Raw genomic sequence first — 23,129 nt, 5'->3', positions numbered from 1 at the left:
TTATTAGTTTGAACTGGCTTTGCACTGAGTCATAAAGACATTCTTACCCACTGGACTATCTATACTACCGCCCTACCTCATTATCTACATCCTGGGCTTCTCAGTAAGTGTATTCTAGACTTAAGACATATGTATACTCCCTACATCTATCTTGTCAAACAAGACATTGCTTGGTGGCAGACTGGACAACTCTCAGTTACCCCTGAACTCTAGTTAACTTAGTAGCAGGCCTAAAACCACACCTCCATGTGGCCCCTCTTGTGGGCTTTTCCTAGTGAACTCTGGGTAAAATGCCTGTGCAGTAGGTACAAGAAGTGCATATTCTTTTAAGAACTGACCACTCCTTAACCACTCCCCAATGCCACTCTGAATCACCTTGTTAGCATATTTGGCACATGTTTTATTGTATTTTATCCTACATAAACTTTAACTGTACCCCTCTAAGATTGCAGGATCCTTAAGAATCCTTGCCCGCTGAAAAGCATAACAATAAACTTTTTGCCAACTTGACTTAAAGAATGCTTGAGTCTGTGAATTCATTCCAGATGACCCATCGAGTACTCCAGTCTTTGAGGGGTCACAACCTCTCAGACTGCAACACTACCTCACACCTGAATGGCTAACATGACAGAAAAGGAAAATGACAAATGTTAGAGGGGATGTGGAAAAATAGGGAAACTAATACACTTTTGGTAGAGTTGTAAACTGATCCAACTAGTCTGGACAGCAATTTGGAACTATGTCCGAAGGGCTATAAAACTGTGCACACCCGTTGATCCAGCAATACCACTGCTAGATTTGTATCCCAAAGAGATCAAAGAAAAAGGAGAAAGACCTATTTGTACAAAAATATTTATAGCAGCTCCTTTTGTGGTGGCAAAGAATTGGAAATTGAGGAAATGCCCATCAATTGGGGAATGGCTGAACAAGTTATAGTATATGAAAGTTGTAGTATATGATTGTGATGAATACTATTGTGCTATAAGAAATGACACAAAGGGGGCAGCTAGGTGGCACAGTGGATAGAGCTCCAGCCTTGGAGTCAGAAGGACCTGAGTTCAAAACTGGCCTCAGACACTTGACACTTACTAGCTGTGTGACCCTGGGCAAGTCACTTAACCCCATTGCTTGGCCAAAAAGGAAAAAAATGTATGAAAGAAATGACAAAAAAGATGCTCTCAGAAAAACTTGAAAAGACTTACATGAACTGATGATGCAAAGTGGAGCAGAACCAGAAGACATCTGTATATGGTAACAGCAACATTGTATGATGACCAACTGTAAATGATGTAGCTATTCTGAACAATATAATTGTACCAAGACAATTCCAAAGCACTTAAGAGAAAATCCTATCCACATCCCCACAAAAAACTGATAGAGTCTGAATGCAGATCGAAGCATACCTTGTTGAACTTTATTTTCCATTTCCTTTTGGTTTGTTTTATTTGGCAATATGGCTAACATGGAAATGTTTCATATGACTGCACAGGTATTATCTGTATCAAATTGCTTGCCTTCTTGAGGAGAAAGAGAAATTGGAAACCAAAATTTTAAACAAAGAATGTTACCATTTTTTTACATGTAATTGAGAAAAAATGAGATTAAAAAATAGGTGGCTGCCTCCTAAAAGAATAAATGATTTCGTAAAAGGTGGCAGGTGCAGAGACGATCAGACCCACTGTGAAGACCAGGTGAGACTTCTATAGCTTTGTACAAAGGCTCTCCTTTGCTTTATTTTAAACCCTCATCTAATTCTTTGCAGCTACTAGCAGTCAAAAAACAAACAAGCAAAAACCATAGGAAAAAAATCAAAAGAAAGCCAGTGTTCTTTCAATAATAGCTGAATATTGGAACCACTGGGCACCATAAAGAAGAGGGTCTCCAAACTTTAGAGATGTGGGAAAGAGAACACATTGGTGGGCTGCTAGACCAGGCCTCAGAAGAATTTTAAGAAGTTTATGGCCACAAGCTCTCTAGATGCAGTTATCTAGTTTTTTCTTTTTCTTTTTTTAAAAATTTTTTAAAATTTTATTAATTTATTTTGATTTATCAACAATCACTTCCACATGCTTTTGAGTTTAAAATTTTTCTCCCCCTTCCTCCCCACCACCCTCCCCAAGACTGCGCACCTTATCATATAGGCTACACATTTGCATTCCTATTAAACATATTTTCACATTAGTGAAGTTATTAAGTAAAAATTAAAACCAATAGGAGGAACCATTAGAAAGAGGAAACAAAACTCAACAGAAGAGAAAAAAAATGATAGTGATTCAGCTTCCATAGCTCTTTCTTTGGATGTAGATAGCATTTTCCAACACGAGGCCTCTGGGGATATCTTAGATCCTTGTATTGCTGAGAAGGGTTAAGTTTATCAATATTAGTCATTGCACAACGTGGCTGTTATTGTGCACAACGTTCTCTTGGTTCTGCTCACTTCACTCAGCATCAGACCATACAAGTCTTTCCAGGTTTTTCTGAAGTCCACCTGCTCATCATTTCTTATAGCACAATAATATTCCATTACATTCATATACCACAACTTGCTCAGCCATTCCCCAGTTGATGGGCATCCTCTCAATTTCCAATTCTTTGCCACCACAAAAAGACTGCTGTGAATATTTTTGTACATGTGGGTCCTTTTCCCATTTGTATGATCTCTTTGGGATATAGCCCTAGAAGTGCTATTGCTGGGCCAAAGGGTATGCACATTTTTATAGCCCTTTGGGCATAGTTCCAAATTGTTCTCCAAAATGGTTGGATCATTTCACAACTCCACCAACAATGCATTAGTGTTCCAATTTTCCCACATCTTCTCCAACATTTATCATTTTCCTGTTTTGTCATGTTGGCCAGTCTGATAGGTGTGATGTGGTACCTCAGAGTTGTTTCGATTTGCATTTCTCTAATCCATAATGATTTAGAGCATTTTTTCATATGACTATAGATGGCTTTAATTTCTTCATCTGAGAACTGTCTGTTCATATCCTTTGACCATTTATCAATTGGAGTTTTTCTTTTTAAGGGTATTTGAGAAAGGGTTGGCTTTAGAGTCTGAAAGATCTTATTTCACCTAATCTTTCATTCTCCTAGAGAAATCACTTCATCTGCACAGCTATTAACGAGCCTCTGAACTTCACTGGTGCAGGGATTTCCAACACTGGGAGTTTACGGTCCGAATCTCCAAAATAAAAAAATTATCCCAGTGCAGTGCACAACACCAGCCCCAGAACAGAGGCAGGACAAGTCTCTCGTTGTTTCTGCTTGTCCCAGGCCTGCATGCAAACAGGCCCAGGAGCAGACGCATATGCGCATGCGCGGCACCAGCTAGCTCAGCAAGGCCGCGAACACCAAAGCGTCTCAGGCTGAGCAGTGAAGGGGCGGGGCTGAGCCTAAATCGCTCGTTTCTCGGGGTCGAGGGAGTTCAGGGCACCTCGGCTCGAGACTGGGGCCTGTGCCGGGTTCTATGACGACAATACGTAAACTAGCATCACACTACAAAGACAGCCTCAAACCCCAAGACAAATTTGAAACCCACTAGGCGGAAGTACTGGCGAAGTTACTTCCGGTAGGATTCCAAAGCTCCGCCCCGCGTCAGCCGAACACCAATCACAGGGATCCCCGGGAACCCGCTCACGCACGGGCCGGTGCAAGCACGCATGCTCACTATGTCGTATTGGCGTCCTCAGGTGCTGGCCGCAGGCCCTGGTCGGGGCCGGGCTCGAACTCTGCCTGGGGGTCTGTGGGGCCCGCGGCACACGAGCCGCCATGCGGCTGGGCTCCGGAGCCTTCGCCGCCTGCTGCGTGGTGATTGAGGTGCTCGGGGTCGCTGTCTTTCTCCGGGGTTTCTTCCCCGTGTCGGTGCGCTCTGCGTTCCGGGTCCAGCCCCTGCCCCCTGCGCCGGAGCCCGCGGCAGGTACGGAGGCCGAGCCTCCCCTTCCTCGGTTCCGGGGCCTCCCTCTGGTGCCCCCCCCATACACTTCCAACTCACCTTCGTACCCTTCCCTTCCCAGGACCCTCTCCTTCGTACTCCTCCCTCTCCCCTCCGTCTTGTGCTCTCCCCATACACTTCAGGTAAGAAGTAGGGGGTCCTCCCTGCCCCAAGTTCCGTTCTTTGCCCTCCAGGTAAGGGCTCTCTCCCTGGATGGGGGGTGGAGGGGCCTCGCCTCAGTCTGACAAATCAACTCACACGTGAACAGGACCTCTGGGCTCTTCTGCCCTTTTTGGGTCTTTGCCCTCGGCTCACACCTTCCCTGCCTCAACCTTGAGATTCCTCCAGAAAGATCCAGCATCTGACTGCTTTGGCCTCTATAGAGATGCCTTCGGTTTGTGCCCTCACCAGTCCAAGCCTTGTGGTTCCTTCGGTTCAACTAATGAAAATTTATTAAAGCCCTACTGCGTGCAAGGCATTGTGTTTCCAACTTCCTTGTACCCTATGGGTTTATAATGGTGAATTTTTAGTTCATGTTATGTATAGCAATTGGGATCATTTAAAGGCTGCAAAGAGACAGGACCTTAGACGTTTCCTCCCATTTTGAATAAAACGAGGACTAGGTACGTCATAAAGGTGATGTCTTGACTTGTGTGTGAATTGGATTTAAGTTAAAGTTGCACAAAGTTGACACTAGGGGAAATAAAGTTGTTATGTAGGCACATTTTACAACTATGACAGACATAAGTAATCACCGAGAGTCCAACAGTGATTTGGGAGCCTGTGAAAGCAGCCCAGTGATAGTACTGAAAGTATGCTACTATGGTGAGCTCTCAGTGCAGGATTCCCTGCCCTCCGTGGTTCTGAGGCACAGAACCCTGATTTGTAATTTCCACAGCCTTCTTTCTAGGGCTTGTAAAACTAGTTCCCCTGGGTCCTGGATTTTAACAACATTTCCCTAAAACCCCACCCACAATGGGGAGAAAGGCCTTTGCATACTACTGTACTGGTTAATTTTTTTCCATTCCATCATTGCATAATAGAGCATATGTCTGAAATAATTTGGATAGTGAGCCTCAGTGGTTTGAGAGCCATTCCTCTCACTCCAGATATGAATGTATAGATTCTTAGAAGGATGATACTTCAACACTGAAAATGACTTGTTTTAGAGCCTGGTCACTCAGATTTACTGGGATATTACTGACCCCTGGAAAAATGGCACTGAGTGCAGAGTTTTTTTTGTTTTGTATTTTTTTAATCACTTTAGAATCCTTGAATGGCATCTGAAGGTACATAAACATTTCCCACTCTTCCCCGTTAACATATGTCGGACATATACTCTCTTACTGTCCTTCCATGTAAATGTGTGTAACAGATGTTCCATGGGGTGGGGAGAGGGGAGAGAAGAGTCTTTTGCTTTTGGACTTTTCTTCCTGGCTGGGCCTGGGTATCAAAATAGCTTCTTTCAAAACATCTTCCACTAATGTGGGAGAAGATTGTCCATTTTATGGGGGATGCTTCTGAGTTACCCAGAGTTTTCTAGATCTTAGAGCATATAAAACAGTGCGATATTGCTGTATATATTTACTGCTCCTTGGCTTGCAGAGCTGAGTGATTATCCAAACACTTCTCCCCTAACTCTCTCAAAGAGCCCTGCCCCCCCCCAAGTTTTCACAGCCATCTAATCCACAGTAACATTCAGTGTGGTGAGTGATGCAAATAAAAAATGCATGCACCTGTTTTACCTTTAATTTCTGATTCAGAGATATCGTAAGTGGAGAATCCTGATCTTAGATTCAGAAGACGGGTCTGAGTCTTTAATCACTTTAACTGTTGATATACTTAACCACTCTGAGCTTCAGTTTTCTTATGGGGCTAATATTCTACTGTTAAGTAGATGTGAAAAATACTTTGCGAACTCCAAAGTACTATACGAATGTGAGTAATCATTACTATTTTTGGCGTTCCTTAGCCTTGTGTATGGCTGTAAATTGAAAATGATTGCTCAGGATTATCCAACTGCTTCCAGAGCAGAGGTGGACTGCAGAGACCTGAACTAGCTTAAAATGTAATTGGGAGATATTTGACAGAAGAAATAAAAATACAACAAAATACAGATATTACATTTTAAAACTAAGTCCTTTTGCAGCCTGCAGGGATCCTTATGTCAGGATTAGTGGGCCCCATTTCTATTTGATTTTTACACCACTGCTCAAGGAGACTGAATACCTTCCATACCCTCTCCTCATCTCCCAGTTCTCTTGATCTCCCCCAGCCCACCTGCAATGTTTCCTATCGTTACCTTAAGTGTCCTCTTTCATGGCTTGCTGTAGCTCATTTAACCTTGAGAATCAGGCAGAATGACTTCCCACTTCTTTTGAGCTTCTCCCAGACATCCATCCATCCTCCACTACATACTAACCAGTTCCCAGAATTACTCTCCTCCCCGTGCCAGTATTGATTTTGGGTTAACCTCATCATCAATACTTTTGACAGCCTAACACCATATATGTTAGTATGGTACCTTTTTGATAGTAGAAATCCCCAGGTGGAATTATTCAATCAAAGCACAGCTCCACTGATATCTTCTTTCTTTTTTGCTGTGGTCCATGGGGTCTGACTTTCTTGTTCCTTATTAGCTACAACTGGCTGTTATTTCTGACTAGGCTCTTTCCCAAACTCATTTTTTCCTCCTCTATCATGTCCCTGAGCAAATAGGTAGGCAGTCCTCTTGAGAGTCCGTACAGTTGTTTGGTTTTTTTTAAACTTTAGAAATTATACAGGATTGGTGTGAGAGGGTGCCGACTTTCCCAGTAGTTATTAATTTGAAATGATACAGTCTTAGAATAATTCCGTAGCTTTTTTCTTGACTTATACTAATCTTTGTGTTTATTTGGATAGACCATGACCATTTCTTCCATCTCTTATGTATCCTTCTTCCTCTTGGTCCCCTTTAACACCACCTTCTGCTTGTTCCTCCAGTAGGAAAAGATCCAGCACAGACATAAATGGAGACTTTCACTTTTTGCTTTTCCTAGGAAAGCCGCCTTTTGTCATTCCCAGAGGTCACACATTCCTTTCTCCTTACTGGAATTTTTTGCTTGCTATATACACTCTTTTATTTCCTCTCCCCATGGTTGTGAGTTATATTGGTTTGATTTACTCTTCCAGTATGTTTCTTTATGTCTGTCCTTCATGTCTGGAATGATTTCTTTTCTTCACCTGGGATTTTCCTTCGAACTTCAGCTCAAACACTACCTTTTACTTAGAACCTTTCCAGACTTTTTTTTAAACTTACTTTGTTTCTCTAGTGCTTATCACAGTACCTGGCACATAGTAGGAGCTTAATAAATGCTTGTTGGCTTGATTTGACCCTTTCCACCTCTTTCCCCTAAGTAATATTATTGAATTTATATTGTATGTGCTTATATGTGTACATGTTACCCCACTGCAATATAAGCTCCTTAAATTAAAGGCCTGCTGGATTTTTGTTTTTGAATCATCAAGGCCTATCACATTGCCTGACACATAGTAGGCACTTAAAAATAATCTTTATTGATTGGTTAATGTAAACTATACATTAAATATTCTTATATTGAATATTTTGATTACCTGCATTTCATTTCTTGCCATTAGAAGGTATAGAGAGGTTATTGCTGTCTGGAAAAGAGAGAAGGAAAAGGTATGGAAGGTGTTCATAGGCAGTATAAAGTTCAGTAGCAGATCATATTTATAGCAAGGTTCTGTTGGATATATGTAACACAATATTGGATTAGAGACTTTGGAACCAGTTTTGATTCAAACATATAATATGTAATTATATATAAAATATGTAATTTATGATATATATTATTACAGTAGTGTTTAGTAAATATCCCATCATTTTATACCTTAGTGTATTTTTAATGTTAAATGTTTAACAGTTTTGTGTCAAAGGAATTCAAATTCTTTTCTTTTCCCCTTTTTAAATGCTTTTGTAGGAATGAGTTCCAACTGGACCCAGCTTCCACCTCCTCGCTTCAGAAAAGTTGTTATAATGCTGGTGGACGGCTTGAGAGGTGATTTTGTGTTTGGATCAAAGGGTGTGCAATTCATGCCTTATACAACATATCTTGTAGAAAAAGGATTCAGCCATAGTTTTATAGCAGAAGCAAAGCCACCCACTGTCACTCTGCCTCGAATCAAGGTAAACAGTTTGATATGGTGTTTTATGACCTCATAGTTTAACTGCCTTGGTGGTTCAGAGTGGCTTTGTGTATTCCGGTTCTTAGAATTCACACTTACTACCTTTATTCCTTCCCACTCTGTATATATTAATTTAGGGCTTAGTAGTAATGCAGGAAATAGTCTGGAAATGTTCCCCAATAACATGGTCAGGAAGTTGGTGTTACGCCTTCTTTTAGCAATGAAAGTCAGTACTTGCATGATGAATCCCCAGGAAAGGTACTTTGGAAGGAGCTGTAGCTTTAGCATTCAGCAAGATTTCCCTTCTGGTTTTCCACACCTGTATGTAATTGTGTTTAATCATTGTAGACCAGAAGTTTAAAGAGTCATAGAACTGTAGAACCAAAAGGGATCTTGGAGGAGGCTTTGTCCAGATGTTATTTTAACATCTGAGGGAATGCACTCTGGACAGATAAAGTGACCATGGAACCACTTCATGGAAGAGCCCAAACTAGAAGAAGTTCTTTTGTTTCTTCATCTAAAGTTTGGACGTAGAGAGCACTGTGGTAGGTACCAGGGCAGATACCAGGTGTAACTGAGATGTGGTCCCTGAACTCTAGTAGGGGATAAGGACATAAGAACAGATACCAGTGAGACAGACTACAGCGTCCCGAAAGTCTTCGTCCTGGCACTTTGTCCTCTTTCTTCCTAAATTTTAATAGCTTAAAAAGGCATGAAGATTTCTGGGACATTCTGTGTAAGTGCATTGGAAATGTGTAAACAATGTGTTAGTGACTCATTGAGGATTAGAGATGATCGTTATTGAAGGAGGTAGTATTTTGTTTGAGTTTAAAGGAGGTAAGAATTCAGCAGAAGAGGAGGAGGATGTTCCTGAAATAAAATTTAGTATGGCATCAAAGTAAGAGTAGAGGGCATGCTAGCAGGGAAGGGGGAAATGTGTTATGGGGAGTTGCCTGGAATGAATTCACACACTCAAGCCTTCTCTTAGTCAGGTGGCAGAAAAGTTTATTATAATGCCTTAGCAAAAACTGGCAAGGGTCCTTAGGGAACCTCGTAGATACGGAGGTTGGTGCTGGGACCTATATGGAAAAAGGGGCATGGGAAAGGAATGCCAGGGATGCTAATTAGGTGATGCAAGGGGTCCAGGTGTCTTTGGGAACTATGGGTGGGAAAATGTAAGGAGTTTTACAGAGATAACTTTGTTGATACCAGACATTGAGGGAGTTGTCAGAGGCATGGACCCTGGAGATCTGACTCGAGGAAGAGTCCTTGGGCCAGCCAGGGATGAAAATCCTTGGGCCAGGCATCCCTGTGTCTGTTCTGATAAGAGAATGTGTTCTGCAGCAAGGGAAGTTTTTCTTGCATGATACGGGTCTACTAAGGAATTTGGGGCTTCCAGAGACATGATCTTAGGGCTGGGGCCCAAGCACCCCATCAGAATGGCCCTAGGAACAGGGATAAAGGAATGGGTGGAGAAGTTGTGGTAGTCTGTGAAGGGTGAGCTGGAGGGAAGAGTCACACCAAGGTTTTAGGTTTGGGAGATGGTGCCTGATGGAGCCACAGAATAGAAACAGTAAAGCCAGAAGGAGGGCCACGTTTCGGGGCAAGAAAATAAGCTCTGTTTGGGCCATGCTGAGTTTGAAGTGTGGTTGAGACATGGAGGTGACTGTAGGCAGCTGGAGATGAGATTTGAGCTCAACAGGGAGCCTAGGTCTGGAGAGGTAGATTTGGAAGTTATAGACATGAAGACCTTGCTGATAGAGAGGATAGAGAAGGAGGAGAAAGGGCAGTGCGGTTAGTGGGAAAAGCCAGAGATTTAGATTCAAAGATGATGCAGAATCCCAGCTCTGCTTAATAAAGTTTCTTGCTCGATTGGAATGTTTTCAGCCTTTGGATAAGCACTTAGCCTCTTAGTACCTCCATTTCTTCATCTTTAAAAGTAGGGGGTTGTGGTAGATGAATGTTTTCCAAGAAGCCCTACAACAGTGCCAGCAATAGGAGTAGTTAGAAAGATAACCAGAGTGGCTCTTCGGTGAAGCCTTGGGAGGAGGGAACATTCCATGTGAGAGGCTGGTCAGCTGGGTGAAAAGCAGCAGCGAGCTGTAGAAGGTGTCCAGCTGGGCACAGTTTTTCACTTCTTACCATAAGGAGGTGGTTGTGATTTTAAAAAGAAAGATTCAGTAGAGTGAGTAGTTAGTTAGGAAATAGAAACATGGGGGATAAACTAGTAGTCTTTTGCAGGCTCTCCATCCTTTTATAAGAAAGTGCTACTTTCGCCCCCACCCCAAGCCTTAAAATTAAGGTGAGACAAAGACAACTTAAAGAGATGATAATAACAGCTATCATTTACATAGTGCCTATTGTGTATAGGTACTATGCTAAGCTCTTTACGAATGATTAATTTAATTTAAGCTAAGCAGGAAGAGATGAAAATCCATAATTATCTTTGACCCTTTATCTCCTGAGTTCCGTATTTATTTTTCCTTGACTTGATCACTTTCTTGCTGGTACTTAAGCAGATGTATGTGGTACCATTGACTGCACCGCACCTGGATACTAGCAGGGCACTGACAAAAGGCTGGGGGTATAGGAAAGGAAACTCTTTCCTTTTAGTCCAAGTGAGACAAGACTGGAATTTTCCAAAAGGAATTTTTAGGAGGAAACAAAGTAAAGTAGAGAGGGCATAAATGAGGTAGTATCCTTATACAAGCATAAAAATAAAATCTGCATTATGTAGAGGGCAGCTAGGTGGCACAGTGGATAGAGCCCTGGGCTGGGAACCAGGAAGACTCATCTTTCTGAGTTCAAATCCAGCCTCAAACACTTACTAGCTATGTGACTCTGGGCAAGTCACTTAGCCATGTTTGCCTCAATTTTCTCATCTGTAAAAAGAGCTAGAGAGGGAAATGGCAAACCACTCCAGTATCTATGCCAAGAAAACCCCAGATGGGGTCACGAAGAGTTGGACATGACTGAACAATGTTACGTACATTTCTGATCCTAACTTCAGTTATGATAAGCCGAATATTTACTTGATTTGACTAACACAAACTACTAGGGTCCTGGTCCCTTTTACTCACTGTAGCCCTGTATGGGGAGCCCTTACCCAAAAGCTACCCTGGTTAAGTTTTCAGTGGTCCCCTTATGAAGAGTTGAGGCTATATGGCTGGGAACTCTAGGCATATGCAGTTTTAATAACAGGCATCCTCATCATCATAGAGCAGTCTTCAAGGTCTTTAATGGGTTAATAATAATAATGATGATACTAGCTGGCATTTACATAGAGCTTTAAGGTTTGCAGAATGCTTTACATGCATGTTAACTAGAACCTAGAGAGGAAAATATTGTGCTAGGACCTTTGGAACAGAATGTTGAGAACGAGTGTCATTTGGCTGTGGATGTATGTTCATGTGTATGTTCCTGCTTGACCGCTATCTCTTCTCTCTGAGACTTCTTTTAAAAATTCAGTTTTACATACACAGCATTCGCTGTGCCCTACTACTACTAAGTACCTTTACCCTTTCTCCCAGACTGCTGCTTCCCTCATTCCTGTTATCCTTGCACTTGGGTGGGTGCCAGTTCCACTGGTATCGATCAGAACATCGCCATTTTTCCTGTGCACCTTTTGTCCATGCCTTTTTTGTTTATTTGAGACTTTTCAGGTCACGTTTTAAACAGGAGTGAGACAGTTCTTGGTACGTCCCACGTCAGAGGGCTCTGACCACATGAAAGGTAAAATGTGAACCTATCTGTAGGGGCCTTGTGCGATTCCCTCCTTGGCATGTGCAGGGAGAATTCCATCATCGGCTGGGCATTTCTCACCTTGCATCTGTTTAGTTGTTGCCACCATTTAGTCCCACGTAATGGGTGGGTGTATTATTAGTTATGTCGGTGCTTTCCGTCTGACTGATTCGAGAATCCAGACACCTTTGGCAGACGATGTAGTGGTGTTCGTTCCCTTGTGGTCCACGTTGTACTGAGTGTTCTCATCTTTAATGGGACCAGTCTTCTCTGCTGCGTAGGATGATGCTCTTCTCCTTCCTATTGGATCTTAGAATTGGTGAGGAATTCAATAGGCAGGGTTAGCAAAGGTGCCAAATTTGGAAATTGTGGGGAATGTAAGGGAGATGGTAAATAGCTCTAGTTTGCTTGGTTTGTAGAGGATATGGAGGAAGTGTAGTAATGTGAGAAAAGGCTGAAGAGATGGAGTGGTACCGATTGGGTAAGGGCTATGTAGGACCATAGATTTAGATACAGGAGAGACCTCAGAGGTCATCTGGTTCATTCCCCTTATTTTACAGATGAGGAAACTGGGTCCCAGAGAGGGCAAGTGACCTGTCCAACTTCACACAGGTAGTAATTGACAGAGCCAGAATTGAACTCAGGTCCTTGGACTCCACATCCAGTGCTTTGGCTACTTCACCATTCTGCCTTTGGTGGCGAAGGCATTAAACTTACTCTGTGGGCTCAAGTGCCACCTTCGATAGGAGACCTTTCCCCGTCTTCCTCGCTGCGGTGCCTTCTCTTCTAATGTGGTCTTTTCTCTGATTGGTTTGCATCTTGGATGTACCTGTGTATGTTGGTGTAGTCCCCTCTGTTATAGGGTGTATTTCTTGAGATCAGAGACTGTCTGGCTTTTGTCTTTGTCTCACCAGCATTTAGCACAGTTCCTGGTACATAGTAAGTGCTTATTAACCAGTGCTACTTGGTTGATTGAGTAATTGAGAAGGTGGATATTATGGAGGCCAAGAAGAAAGGGAAACCCCGTCATTGCCTGTTAGACCATAGAGGCCATCTGGTCCAAACTGAATTTTACAAATATGGAAGTAGTGGTCATGTATAAACAGCAGGATCAGACTATAGGCACTGTTGCTCTCTAAGCCCTTATAGCCTTTTAACATTTGTGTAGCTATTACAACTTAAAACTATGCTAAGACTTTTGGGACACCCTGTATGTAACTTTGCAGTTTTCAAAGCACTTGTATATGGATTCTTTTAGGATGTCTTTGGATATTAACAGGTTTTGTTGTTTTTTTAAAAAAATGATCATGGGGCAGCTAGATGGATAGAGTGGATAGAGTGCTGGCCCTGGATTCAGGAAGACCTGAGTTCAAATCTGGCCTCAGACATTTGACACTTAACTGTGTGACCCTGGACAAGTCACTTCACCCCATTGCCTCGCCAAAAAAAAAAATAATCAGTTGGATCATTTTGAATCCCTTTGGTTGCTACAAGGGATTTATTGTGAGTGAGAGATAGCAAGACTTCCCTGGACAGCGTTTTAAAAGAAGTATAGGCCTTCTATATCACCTCCTCAAATTCGTTGGGATGAAAAAGGCAAGCAAAATAATTTAAATGTTCAATGTTGATTTTACTCTAGCATGTTTTTAGGTCAAATTTCTGACCATTATGTTGTGTACTATGCATATGCTTTGAGAGTATCTTGGAGGCCTGAGTATAATTTGCTATCAGCAGTGTACTTAATCCTATTTTGTAGGACTCTTGAAGGGAGCCAGTGTGGTGTAGTAGAAATGACATTGGATTAGATGTTAGAAGATCCGGATTCTAGTTCCCTTTGCCGCTAGTGCTAAGTGTGTGACTTTCAACAGTGAATTGCCTCCATTCTTCTCAGTTTTTTTATATGTACAGTAGAATGCGATGGTCAGACTAGATGGTTTCCAAGGTTCCTCTCCTTCCTAATAGTCTATAACAGTGACTTGGAGCATTAAAAAATATTTTACACAATTTTAGAATTTTGTAGTGGTGATTTGTTTTTATGACTTTTTAATAATTTGTGTGATTCTCAATCCTTCAATTTAGCACAACAAACAAATGTTTAAATGTTTTCTGTAGTTAGAGTGATGTGTTCAGCTCTGCAAGAGAGAAAGTTTGGATGAATGTATTTCCTTGTTTTCAGAGAGATTATATTCTAGTCGGAGGAGCAGATATATACACAGGGTTATGCTGTATAACAGTGCATTATAAGTGTGTTGAAGAGGCTCAAAACTAAGTGCTTGAGTGAAGCCTGGGGTGATAAGGTCATTATTTAGGGGAAATCAGGAAGGACTTCCTGAGGGAAATGGCTTTTAAGTGGAGATTTAAATGATGGGTAGAAATTCATCAGATAAGGTGGTGAGGGGAGGATGTTGGGTTAGTGTATAAGCATAGTGAATGCCATTAGTAAAGACGGAGAGGTGGACCAGAGAATAGAACATTTTATCTAGAGCAGGAGAGAGTTCTTAACATTTTTGACTCCATAGAACCCTTGGGCTGGGGAAGCCTAGAAGCCCTTCTTAGAATCATGTTTTTAAATGCATAAAATAAAAGACATAGTATTACAGAGGAAGCATATATATTGAAATATAGCTATCAACTTACGTAAAAAACAAGTTCATGGAGACCGGTTTAAGAAAACTTAGTGTAGGTTGTTGAGTGCATGATTGAGAGTACTATGCTGAATGCGAAGAAAAGATAGCATCACCTTGTCATGGAAGGACTAGAGGGCTGGGTCATCAGTAAGGAACCAGTAGTAGTTCTTGAGCAACAGAATGATATGATTAGGCCTTGCTCAAGTACTGGGTTAAGAACACAGCTCCTAGTTTAATGTTATTTCTCGGGAAAAAATAGGGCCCACTCTAAAATTATCTGTTTTATGGTGTGTGTGTGTGTGTGTGTGTGTGTGTGTGTGTGTGTTGTTTGTGTTTTTGATCAATTTATTTTTAGTTTTCAACATTCACTTCCATAAGATTTTGAGTTTTAAATTTTCTCCCCTTTTCTCCACTCCCCCCTCCCCAAGATGGTATGCGATCTGATGTAGGTTCTACTTATACATTCATATTAAGCATATTTTCCCATTAGTCATGATGTAAAGAAGAATTAGAACTAATGGGAGGAACCACAAGAAAGAAGAAACAGAACAAAACAACAAAAGAAGAGGAGAGCAAATAGTATCTGCATTCAGACTCCATAGTTCTTTCTCTGGATGTGAATAGCATTTTCCATTATAAGTCTTTTGGAGATGATAGGTGTTTAAAAAAAAACACCTTTTATTGATGCCTTTAAAAATATTTTATTTTTTAAAATAATATATTTTCCCAGTTGCATGTAAAAAGAGTTTTTAACATTCATTTGTCTTTAAAGTTTTGAGTTCCAAATTCTATTCCTCCCTCCCTTCTGTCTGAGACAGTAAGCAGTCCAATATAAGTTGTACATGTGCAATCATGTAAAGCATTTTTATATTAGTCATTTTTTGCAAGAAAACTAGAAAAAAAAGTGAAAATAGTAACAAAACCAATGCTACTAAAATTGAAGGAAAGCAGAAAAATGGGGGAAATTTTTATAGTAAATATCTCTGATAAAGCTTCATTTCTCAAATGTATAGAGAGCTGGGTCATTTATAAGAAGAAAAGTCATTCTCCAATTGATAAAATGGTCAAAGGATATGAACAGGCAGTTTCCAGACAAAGAAATCAGAGCATATAAAATATTCTAAATCACTGTTGATTAGAGAAATGCAAATTAAAACAGCTCTGAGGTACCTACCACCTCACACCCTTCAGATTGGCTAATGGCAGAAAAGGAAAATGATAAATGTTGGAGGGGATGTGGAAAAATAGAGCATTTTTGGTGGAGTTGTGAACTGATCCCACCATCCAGAAGAGCAATTTGGAACAGTGTCCAAAGGGCTATAAAGCTGTGCATGCTGCCCTTTGATCCAGCAATACCACTACTAGATTTGTATCACAAAGAGGTCCTATTTGTTTTTAAATACTTCACTTTCTGCCAACCCCAACCCTCCCCTTGAGGCTTCCCCTGTAACAAATTTTTTTTTAACTTCAGCAAACTGGCGAGAGTTGGGTCTGACAGCCCATGCAGCTTTCTGTACCACTGGTCTCCCACTTCTCCAGTACACTGTTTTCTAGCAATGCGTTGGATGAAATGTGAAGCCTGTCCACACTGCAGGAGCCCAAGTGGGCAGCCCTTAATCTCCAGTTCTTATCCTTATGCCACTCTTATTAATCTTTTAAAACTGATTCCATACCATGTCACTTTGTTGCTTATAAATCTTTGATGGAGAACTGTTGCCCACATGATAAAGTCTGCACTAGTTAGTCTGGCTGGCATTTAAGGCCTCTTGGCTCAAGTTTTGCTGTCCTTGGGTCCCTGCACAGTAAAGTAGAAGAGTATGCAGTGTCAGTCCAGGGTTCCATTTCCCGCTCACCATGACTTAGCTGTAGGACTTTTGGCAAATCATGTTACCACTCTGAAACTTACTTCACCTGTTTGTAAAGGGAGAGGGTCGGACTAGATCATGGGTGGGAAACCTGCGGCCTCAAGGCCACGTGTGGTCCTTTAGGTCCTCAGATGTAGCCCTTTGAATCCAAACTTCACAGAAGAAATCCCCTTAATAAAAGGTTTTGTTCTGTGAAACTTGGACTCCATCAAAAGGCCACAGCCAAGAACCTAGAAGGCCACATGTGGCCTTGAGGCTGCAGGTCCCTACCCCTGGACTAGATAATCTTTTTTCTCTTGGGAAACAGTATGATGTATTATAAAGATCATGAGTCACTTAAACCTCCCGGGGCTTCGTTTTCTTCATCTGTACAATGAGAATGATACTTTCCCATCTGTCTCCCAGGGCGGTTGGGAAGAAAGCCTGGCTGAACCTTAATCTGTCTGTAAATGTTACTATCTGTCTCTGAGAGTCCATGGTTTTGTGGGCTAATTTTTGGTGTTTCTTCCTACACAGGCTCTCATGACAGGAAGCATCCCTGGCTTTATTGATGCTGTTATGAACTTTAATTCTCCCGTGTTGCTGGAAGACAACCTCATTGGGCAGGCAAAAGCAGCTGGGAAAAGAGTCATCTTTTATGGAGATGATACGTGGATTAAGTTATTCCCAAAGCATTTTGTAGAGTATGATGGAACAACCTCCTTTTTCGTGTCAGATTTTAGGGAGGTGAGTGATTTTATAAAGCAAGTTATTATACTTCAGCCTGTTAAGGACCCCTGATTTCTTCAGTGTGAATACGCCTTCCACTTAGGCAGATCTCAAGATCTTGACAACTTAATAGACATTTTCCTATAGGTGAGCCTCTGCATTAGCTAGATTGGTCCTTGGACAGCCTCAGACACTTACCGACTGTGTGACCTGGGCAAGACACTTAACCTCTATCTGCCTTAGTTTCCTCATCTGTAAAATTGGGATAGCAATATCACCTTCCTCCTAGGGCTGGTTGTGAGGATCAGATGAGATCGTATTTGTAAAGTTCTTAGCACAGTGCCTGGTGCATGGTAGGTGCTATGTAAGTGCTAGCTAGTGTTATTGTTTTATCATCATCAACAACAACAATAAATCATTGTTCCCTCCCCCCTGTGTAAGTGACAGTATGGGACCTAATTATTCTTTGCCTCGTATCCTATGAAATAATAATAATGATAGTTATAATAATATTTGTATAATACGTTAAGATTTACAGAGCACTTTATATGTGTTATTTCATTTGATCCTTGCAAGTCCCCATTTTCCAGATGAGGAAACTGAGGCTGAATGACTTGCTCAGAGTTCAAACTCAGATGTTCCTGATTTCAAGTCGCATTTGCCCAAAACAAACTGCCTATTTTGGCTGTAATTCCTCTTCTAATAAAGTTGTTGGTGCTATTAATACAAATCATTGCATTGATATGGGAGGAAAAAACTTCATTGCAAAGATGGTTTTGCTTTCACTTAAAGCTCTCCATTTTCATTCACTCTTATATCGCAGGAGATCTCTTTTGGCATTTACTGCCTTGAAGGAGCCGTGGTCTTTTTGATAGGGTTACATCTTCTCCTGGTTCAGGTTGCGACTGTGTCTTCTTATCAGTGCAGTTCTTATCCATAGACACAACATAACAAAATCTGCTAAATTCACTGGAGCTGTTTCTCTTGGTTTTGGAAAAATAAATTGAGAGCTAGAAGGGATCTTAGAGGTCATCTGGTCTAACTCCCTCATTGACAAACGATGCCCAGAACTAGGGTGTGACTGGCCCAAGGTTCCACAGGTCATGAGTGACTGTGATTTAGATCTTTAACCCACAGATACAGTGCAGGACTCAGCCTGTCCATCCTCTGGTCTCACTATATGACCCACTCACTTTCTTTTCTGGTCATGCTTATCCTTAATATTTTTTATATAACTTCTTATATGTGAGCCATTGCCAATAGTGAGCTATGTACAGCTTGCTTATTTAGGTCCACTCTTGGGTTTCTCTGTTGCCCTTTGGGTCATTCACAATTTTGATTTTTTTTTTTTTGGCAATCATAGCTCTCCCTGATTCATAGTCCTATAGCATCACCGGGAATTATTGTAGTTGATAAGACTGGTGTTATTCTTGACTTTCATGAGCAAATCATGTCACGTGAAACGTAAAAACTACAAAGGGTTGAAAGTCTATCATTCTTTTGGCCTGATATTACAATAGTGTTGTTTTACTGTACTAGAAGAGAAAAGCCTGCTTTGGCAGTATAATTCAGCCCATTATTTCATTTTCACCCACTGGGGAAAAAGAAAAGAAAATTAGATGAGCTTCTAAAGGTATTTTTTTCCCTTCCTTCTAAAGGTTGATGATAATATTACAAGGCATTTGGATAATGTATTAAAAAGGGAAGACTGGGATATGCTAATACTTCATTACCTAGGATTAGATCACATTGGTCACATAAGTGGGCCACACAGTCCTATGGTAGGACCAAAGCTTAAAGAAATGGATTACATCCTAAAGAAGATCCACATTTCATTATTGTCCAAGGTAAGTTACTTGGGGAGGCGAGGAGGCAGACGGGATAATTGTTCTGGTGGCGATAGATTTTTTTTTCTATTGTTGCTATTTGTTTTTTCTAAGAGAGAGAACTAATAAGAAATTTCTGTTTTCACATTTTGCCTTCCAAGGTATATATATCTATACACTCATTTAGGTAAACATTAATATTCCTGAACCTTACTGTATTTTCAGGGAGAATTTGTGCCATGTACATCATAGGTGTTCAAAAAACGTTTGGTAAAGGATGGCATGAATGAAGACTTTTCAATCTTCTGAGTTTACTTATGTTTTTATTTCTTTGGCATAGCATCTTGCCCTCTAACTTCCCTAATGTATTATGAGTGCTGTGAGGTCATAAGGGTTGTTTTTCTTCCACAAATGCTTTAATTTTGAAGACTTTTTTAGAAACATCTGTATTACATTAACATGGAAACTTGTCATGACCTTAAGTATGTCTGAATTCTGGGCACACTACTGATTCATTTAGAGATGAATTTGGGGGTTCAATCCATAAACCTCTTTTTAGTTCATCTACTTAGAACCCCTGTATATCAAAGCAGCAAACTATTTTATTGGAATAAATTTGTTGTGGTTGGGGAGAAGAAAGATATTTTCAGTGATGTGATGAGGACAGCGTTGCATGCATGAGAGAGTACTTTTCACCCAATACAGATAAGCCCCCTCAGATGGCCACTCCCTATTTCATGAAAGCATAGTGGCCCTCAGACTGCTTTTCTATGCCTGTTTAGAGGTATTGCCTTTTCCACTCCCACACCCATGTTATAAGTTATTGCTTTCCTATTTCTTAATACTTCCGTTACTCCTATGGAGTCATCGATCCACCTAGGATGTGTTTTCTCGTAATCTTGACTCTTCTGTAGTGTTTCAGCAGCTATTAATCAGGAGATCCACAGGGCTGGTGAAGATCAGAGTTGGAGAGCTCTAAATGGCTGTAGATGATGGGGAATCCCAGAGGGCTGTTAGGCCATCAGGAGCTAGACTAGATGGGTTCCTTTAGTTCCTGAGCCTTAGTCTTCTGTCCCAGTGTTATATGTATGTTACAGTGCTGAGGCAGACCAAGGCCTCTAGAGCTTACAGCAGCCTTCAACTTGTAATACAGTTGAGAAGTTTGTCCTTTTAATTGTAGGAGAGAGAGGCTTCTTTGCCCCATTTATTGGTCCTTTGTGGAGATCATGGGATGTCTGAAACAGGAGGCCATGGAGCCTCTTCAGTAGAGGAAGTGAGCACACCTCTGATTTTGATCAGCTCTGCATTTCAAAGGAAAAGCGGTATGAATTTTGAACTTTTTTTTGTTAAATTTAAAGTTCTGCATTTATATACATTGTATGTATCATCATCTCAGTTTCTCAAGAAGATTTTTCTTAAACTGTTAATCATTTTGCCTTTGCAATTTCTCTGACTTCTGTCCCCTCCTCTCTGTTCCCATTGCCATCACACTATATAGACCTGGTCTGTTGCAGCCATCCTTTGTATCCCTGCCTGATTCCTCTTCCTCATGCATAGACTCAATTATGTGTCTACTCTTCCCCATACCCTGAAACTTTAGCTTGGCATTCTGGGCTCTTAATGATATGGAGCCTTCCTCCCCTCTCCACTACTTTATTTCATACTGCTCCCCTCTACGTACTCTATGTTCCAGACAAAATAGATAATTATTGGCCTTCATACATGGCCGATTTGCCCCCTCCCTCCTCAGTTTTCTGCCTCTGTGCCTTTGCTTACCACAGTCCCTATATGTGGAAGCCTCTCTTAAAGCCCAGCTCAAGTGGTTTTCTTCCTCACTGTTTGTTGTTTACTTGCCTTGACCCTCATATAAGTCTTTGTTGTGCCTCTCATTCACTTAGCATGTATCTGCAGCAAAGCTCTTTGTGTATTTAATGTAAGCTGTGTGAAAGCAGAGATGGTACTTGATCTGAACATTGTGTCTCCCTGTGTGGCTTCCCCAATGCTGTGCATGTGACTGTTTGACATTTTTCCTGGGCAGTTTGGGCCTGAGGATTGGAATCACTTACCTACTTCCTAGAATGTACCTGATTTTAAGGACCAGAAGTGTTAACAGAAATGGTGCTATGGAAAGAACCCTGGTTCAGGAATCAGAGGATCTGGGTTCAAATTCTGCCTCTGATTCTAGCTGACTTATTGAGCAAGACACTTGACCTCTCTGGGCCTGAGTTTCCTCGGCTGGAAAATTGAAGGGGTTAGACTTTGAGATACCTCCTAGCTCTTGGTTTGTGAGCCTGTGAAGCTGACTTGTAAAAGGTGAAAATTATTGCCAAGATATCTGGAAATAGATACGGACAAGCATTGCCCAGCCTAGGCCGGCCTGCATGGGGTATGATGAGCATTGTCGGAAAGAGCAATTCCATCTCTGCAGTCATGGATCCGTTGAAGTAGCGGGAGCTATTAATATATATTGTGGGAAACCTGAGGACTACTCAGCGGCTTATTTAGAGTAGAAGGGGAAAGGAATATTTCATTTTATGGGGAAGTTTCCATTATCTAACACGGAATTTAAAAAAAAATGATGTAGCTAGCCTGAGTTAACTAGGTCACCAGAGATCACAGGCGACACCATAGGACTGGATTGAATGTTGGAGGCCTTTGTAGTCTCTCAGCCAGTGAGGCTTGGTTGCAGACAGGTACCTTCCTTTTCCTGTAGGGTTCTTAGAGAGTTTATATTCCAATTTATTCTCCAGCTGTGGTCTTAGAAGGGATATGGTTGACTTAATTAAAAGCGGTTGTGGGTAAATTGATACCCTGTTAGGAGAGTGAGAATTTTTTTTTTAAAGGTGACGCTAAGAATTGTCTGAACCTTCCGACATAGGAGGTATGGGATTAAAAGAATTCAGTACCAGTTGCTTGTGATGAAATGATCTTTCTCTTACTGTTGATGGAAAGATGAGTAAGATTTATTTTTGAAATTGGTTTAAATTTTGGATAGTGTTATTAGTAAAGAAGGATTCCTCTACGGAAATATCCCTCTGATGACTCACTATGGCATGGAGGGGAACCTCAGTTGTCAAAGACCTTCCCAGTAGCATCCTAGCTCTGGCAAATTTTACCCAAGTTCAGAAGGCTTTGAGTGATGGGCCTAGATCAGCCTACACGCAGAGACATTCAGTAGCCGGCAGGTTGGCTATTAGAAAATGATTAATTCTTTGGCCTTTGCAAACTGTGAAACAAAGAATATAAAATAGTCCTTTGTGGCACCTCTCACCGCCATAGTGATTGTAGTGAAAAAAGATGTGATGAGTGCTAAGGATAATATAGGTTTTATTTTTCTTTTTTTTCACATGTTTTATTCATGCTTTTTTTTTTAAACATCACTGTCACTTCCCAATGTTCCTCCCACCCACCTTCTCCCTTTTAAGAAATGAGTATGGTCAGGCAAAACAAATCAACACATTGGCTCTGTCTGAAAGTGTGTACTTCATTCTAGTCACTCAGCAAGTATTTATCAAGTGCCTACTATGTGCAAGGCCCTAGGGATATAAGTACGAAGAACAAAGCAATCCCTTCTCACAAGAAGCGTACATTCTAATGGGGAAACACAATATGTACATATAAAATATGTACAGCATCATGTTTAAATTTAGCAAAAAGTAAACTGAGGCAGGTCTCTGAGCAAGATAACATTTCTTTTCAGGAGCATTCTACCTGTCAATAAATAAGTCATTGGCTTGCCTCCATTAATGCCAAAGACTCCAAGCAAAAGAACAATTCCCTTTGTATAGGTTTTGGGAAGTAGAAGACAAAGAACAGAGCATGGTAGATGACAGGATTGAGGGCAGCATGACTGATTACAGAGCTGAGGTGCAGGAAGCAACGTGGATGGCTGGAAGTTTGATGGTAGGGGGCTCGCAATGACCTCCCTTCTCTCATGAGGCTAAGAGGTTCTCTTTGTTTGAGTCCAGGTGTGAGATAGTGGCCCAGAGATAGCTTGGTGGAGTAAAGATACCAGGCCCGTGTCCCTTTCTTTTGACATGTGTTCTCAAAGATCAGTTAAATTCCTTGAGCAGGAGAGCTGGATTTTTAACCTTAAGGCATTGCAGGCCAGCTGAACTAAGTTCAGAGACAAAGACCCATGCCTTAAGTAGTTACAGGAACAAAGCTCAATGAATTGTAAATAGGATCAATAAGAAGATGGTACAGGATCAATCTTAATCTTTTCAGCAGCATCCATATACAGTTA

At 41.2% G+C, this 23,129-nt stretch overlaps 1 protein-coding gene across 1 annotated transcript in view; it reads left to right on the top strand.

The window, feature by feature from the left end:
* The first annotated feature begins 3,681 nt into the window (after positions 1-3,681).
* PIGG (phosphatidylinositol glycan anchor biosynthesis class G (EMM blood group)) overlaps positions 3,682-23,129 on the top strand; it is an 87,758-nt gene continuing 68,310 nt past the window's right edge. Inside the window, 5 exon segments of the mRNA XM_021005436.2 lie at positions 3,682-3,916; positions 7,912-8,117; positions 16,866-17,075; positions 18,716-18,904; positions 20,064-20,205. Coding sequence (XP_020861095.1) covers positions 3,769-3,916; positions 7,912-8,117; positions 16,866-17,075; positions 18,716-18,904; positions 20,064-20,205 — 895 coding nt within the window. The 5' untranslated portion in view covers positions 3,682-3,768.

Source organism: Phascolarctos cinereus, unplaced genomic scaffold, assembly GCF_003287225.1.
Source record: "Phascolarctos cinereus isolate Bilbo 61053 unplaced genomic scaffold, phaCin_HiC Scaffold_9;HRSCAF=440, whole genome shotgun sequence".
NCBI classification, from domain to species: Eukaryota; Metazoa; Chordata; class Mammalia; order Diprotodontia; family Phascolarctidae; genus Phascolarctos; species Phascolarctos cinereus.
Note: the sequence above shows the minus strand (reverse complement) of the source record. Positions and strands in the feature narration are given on the sequence as shown.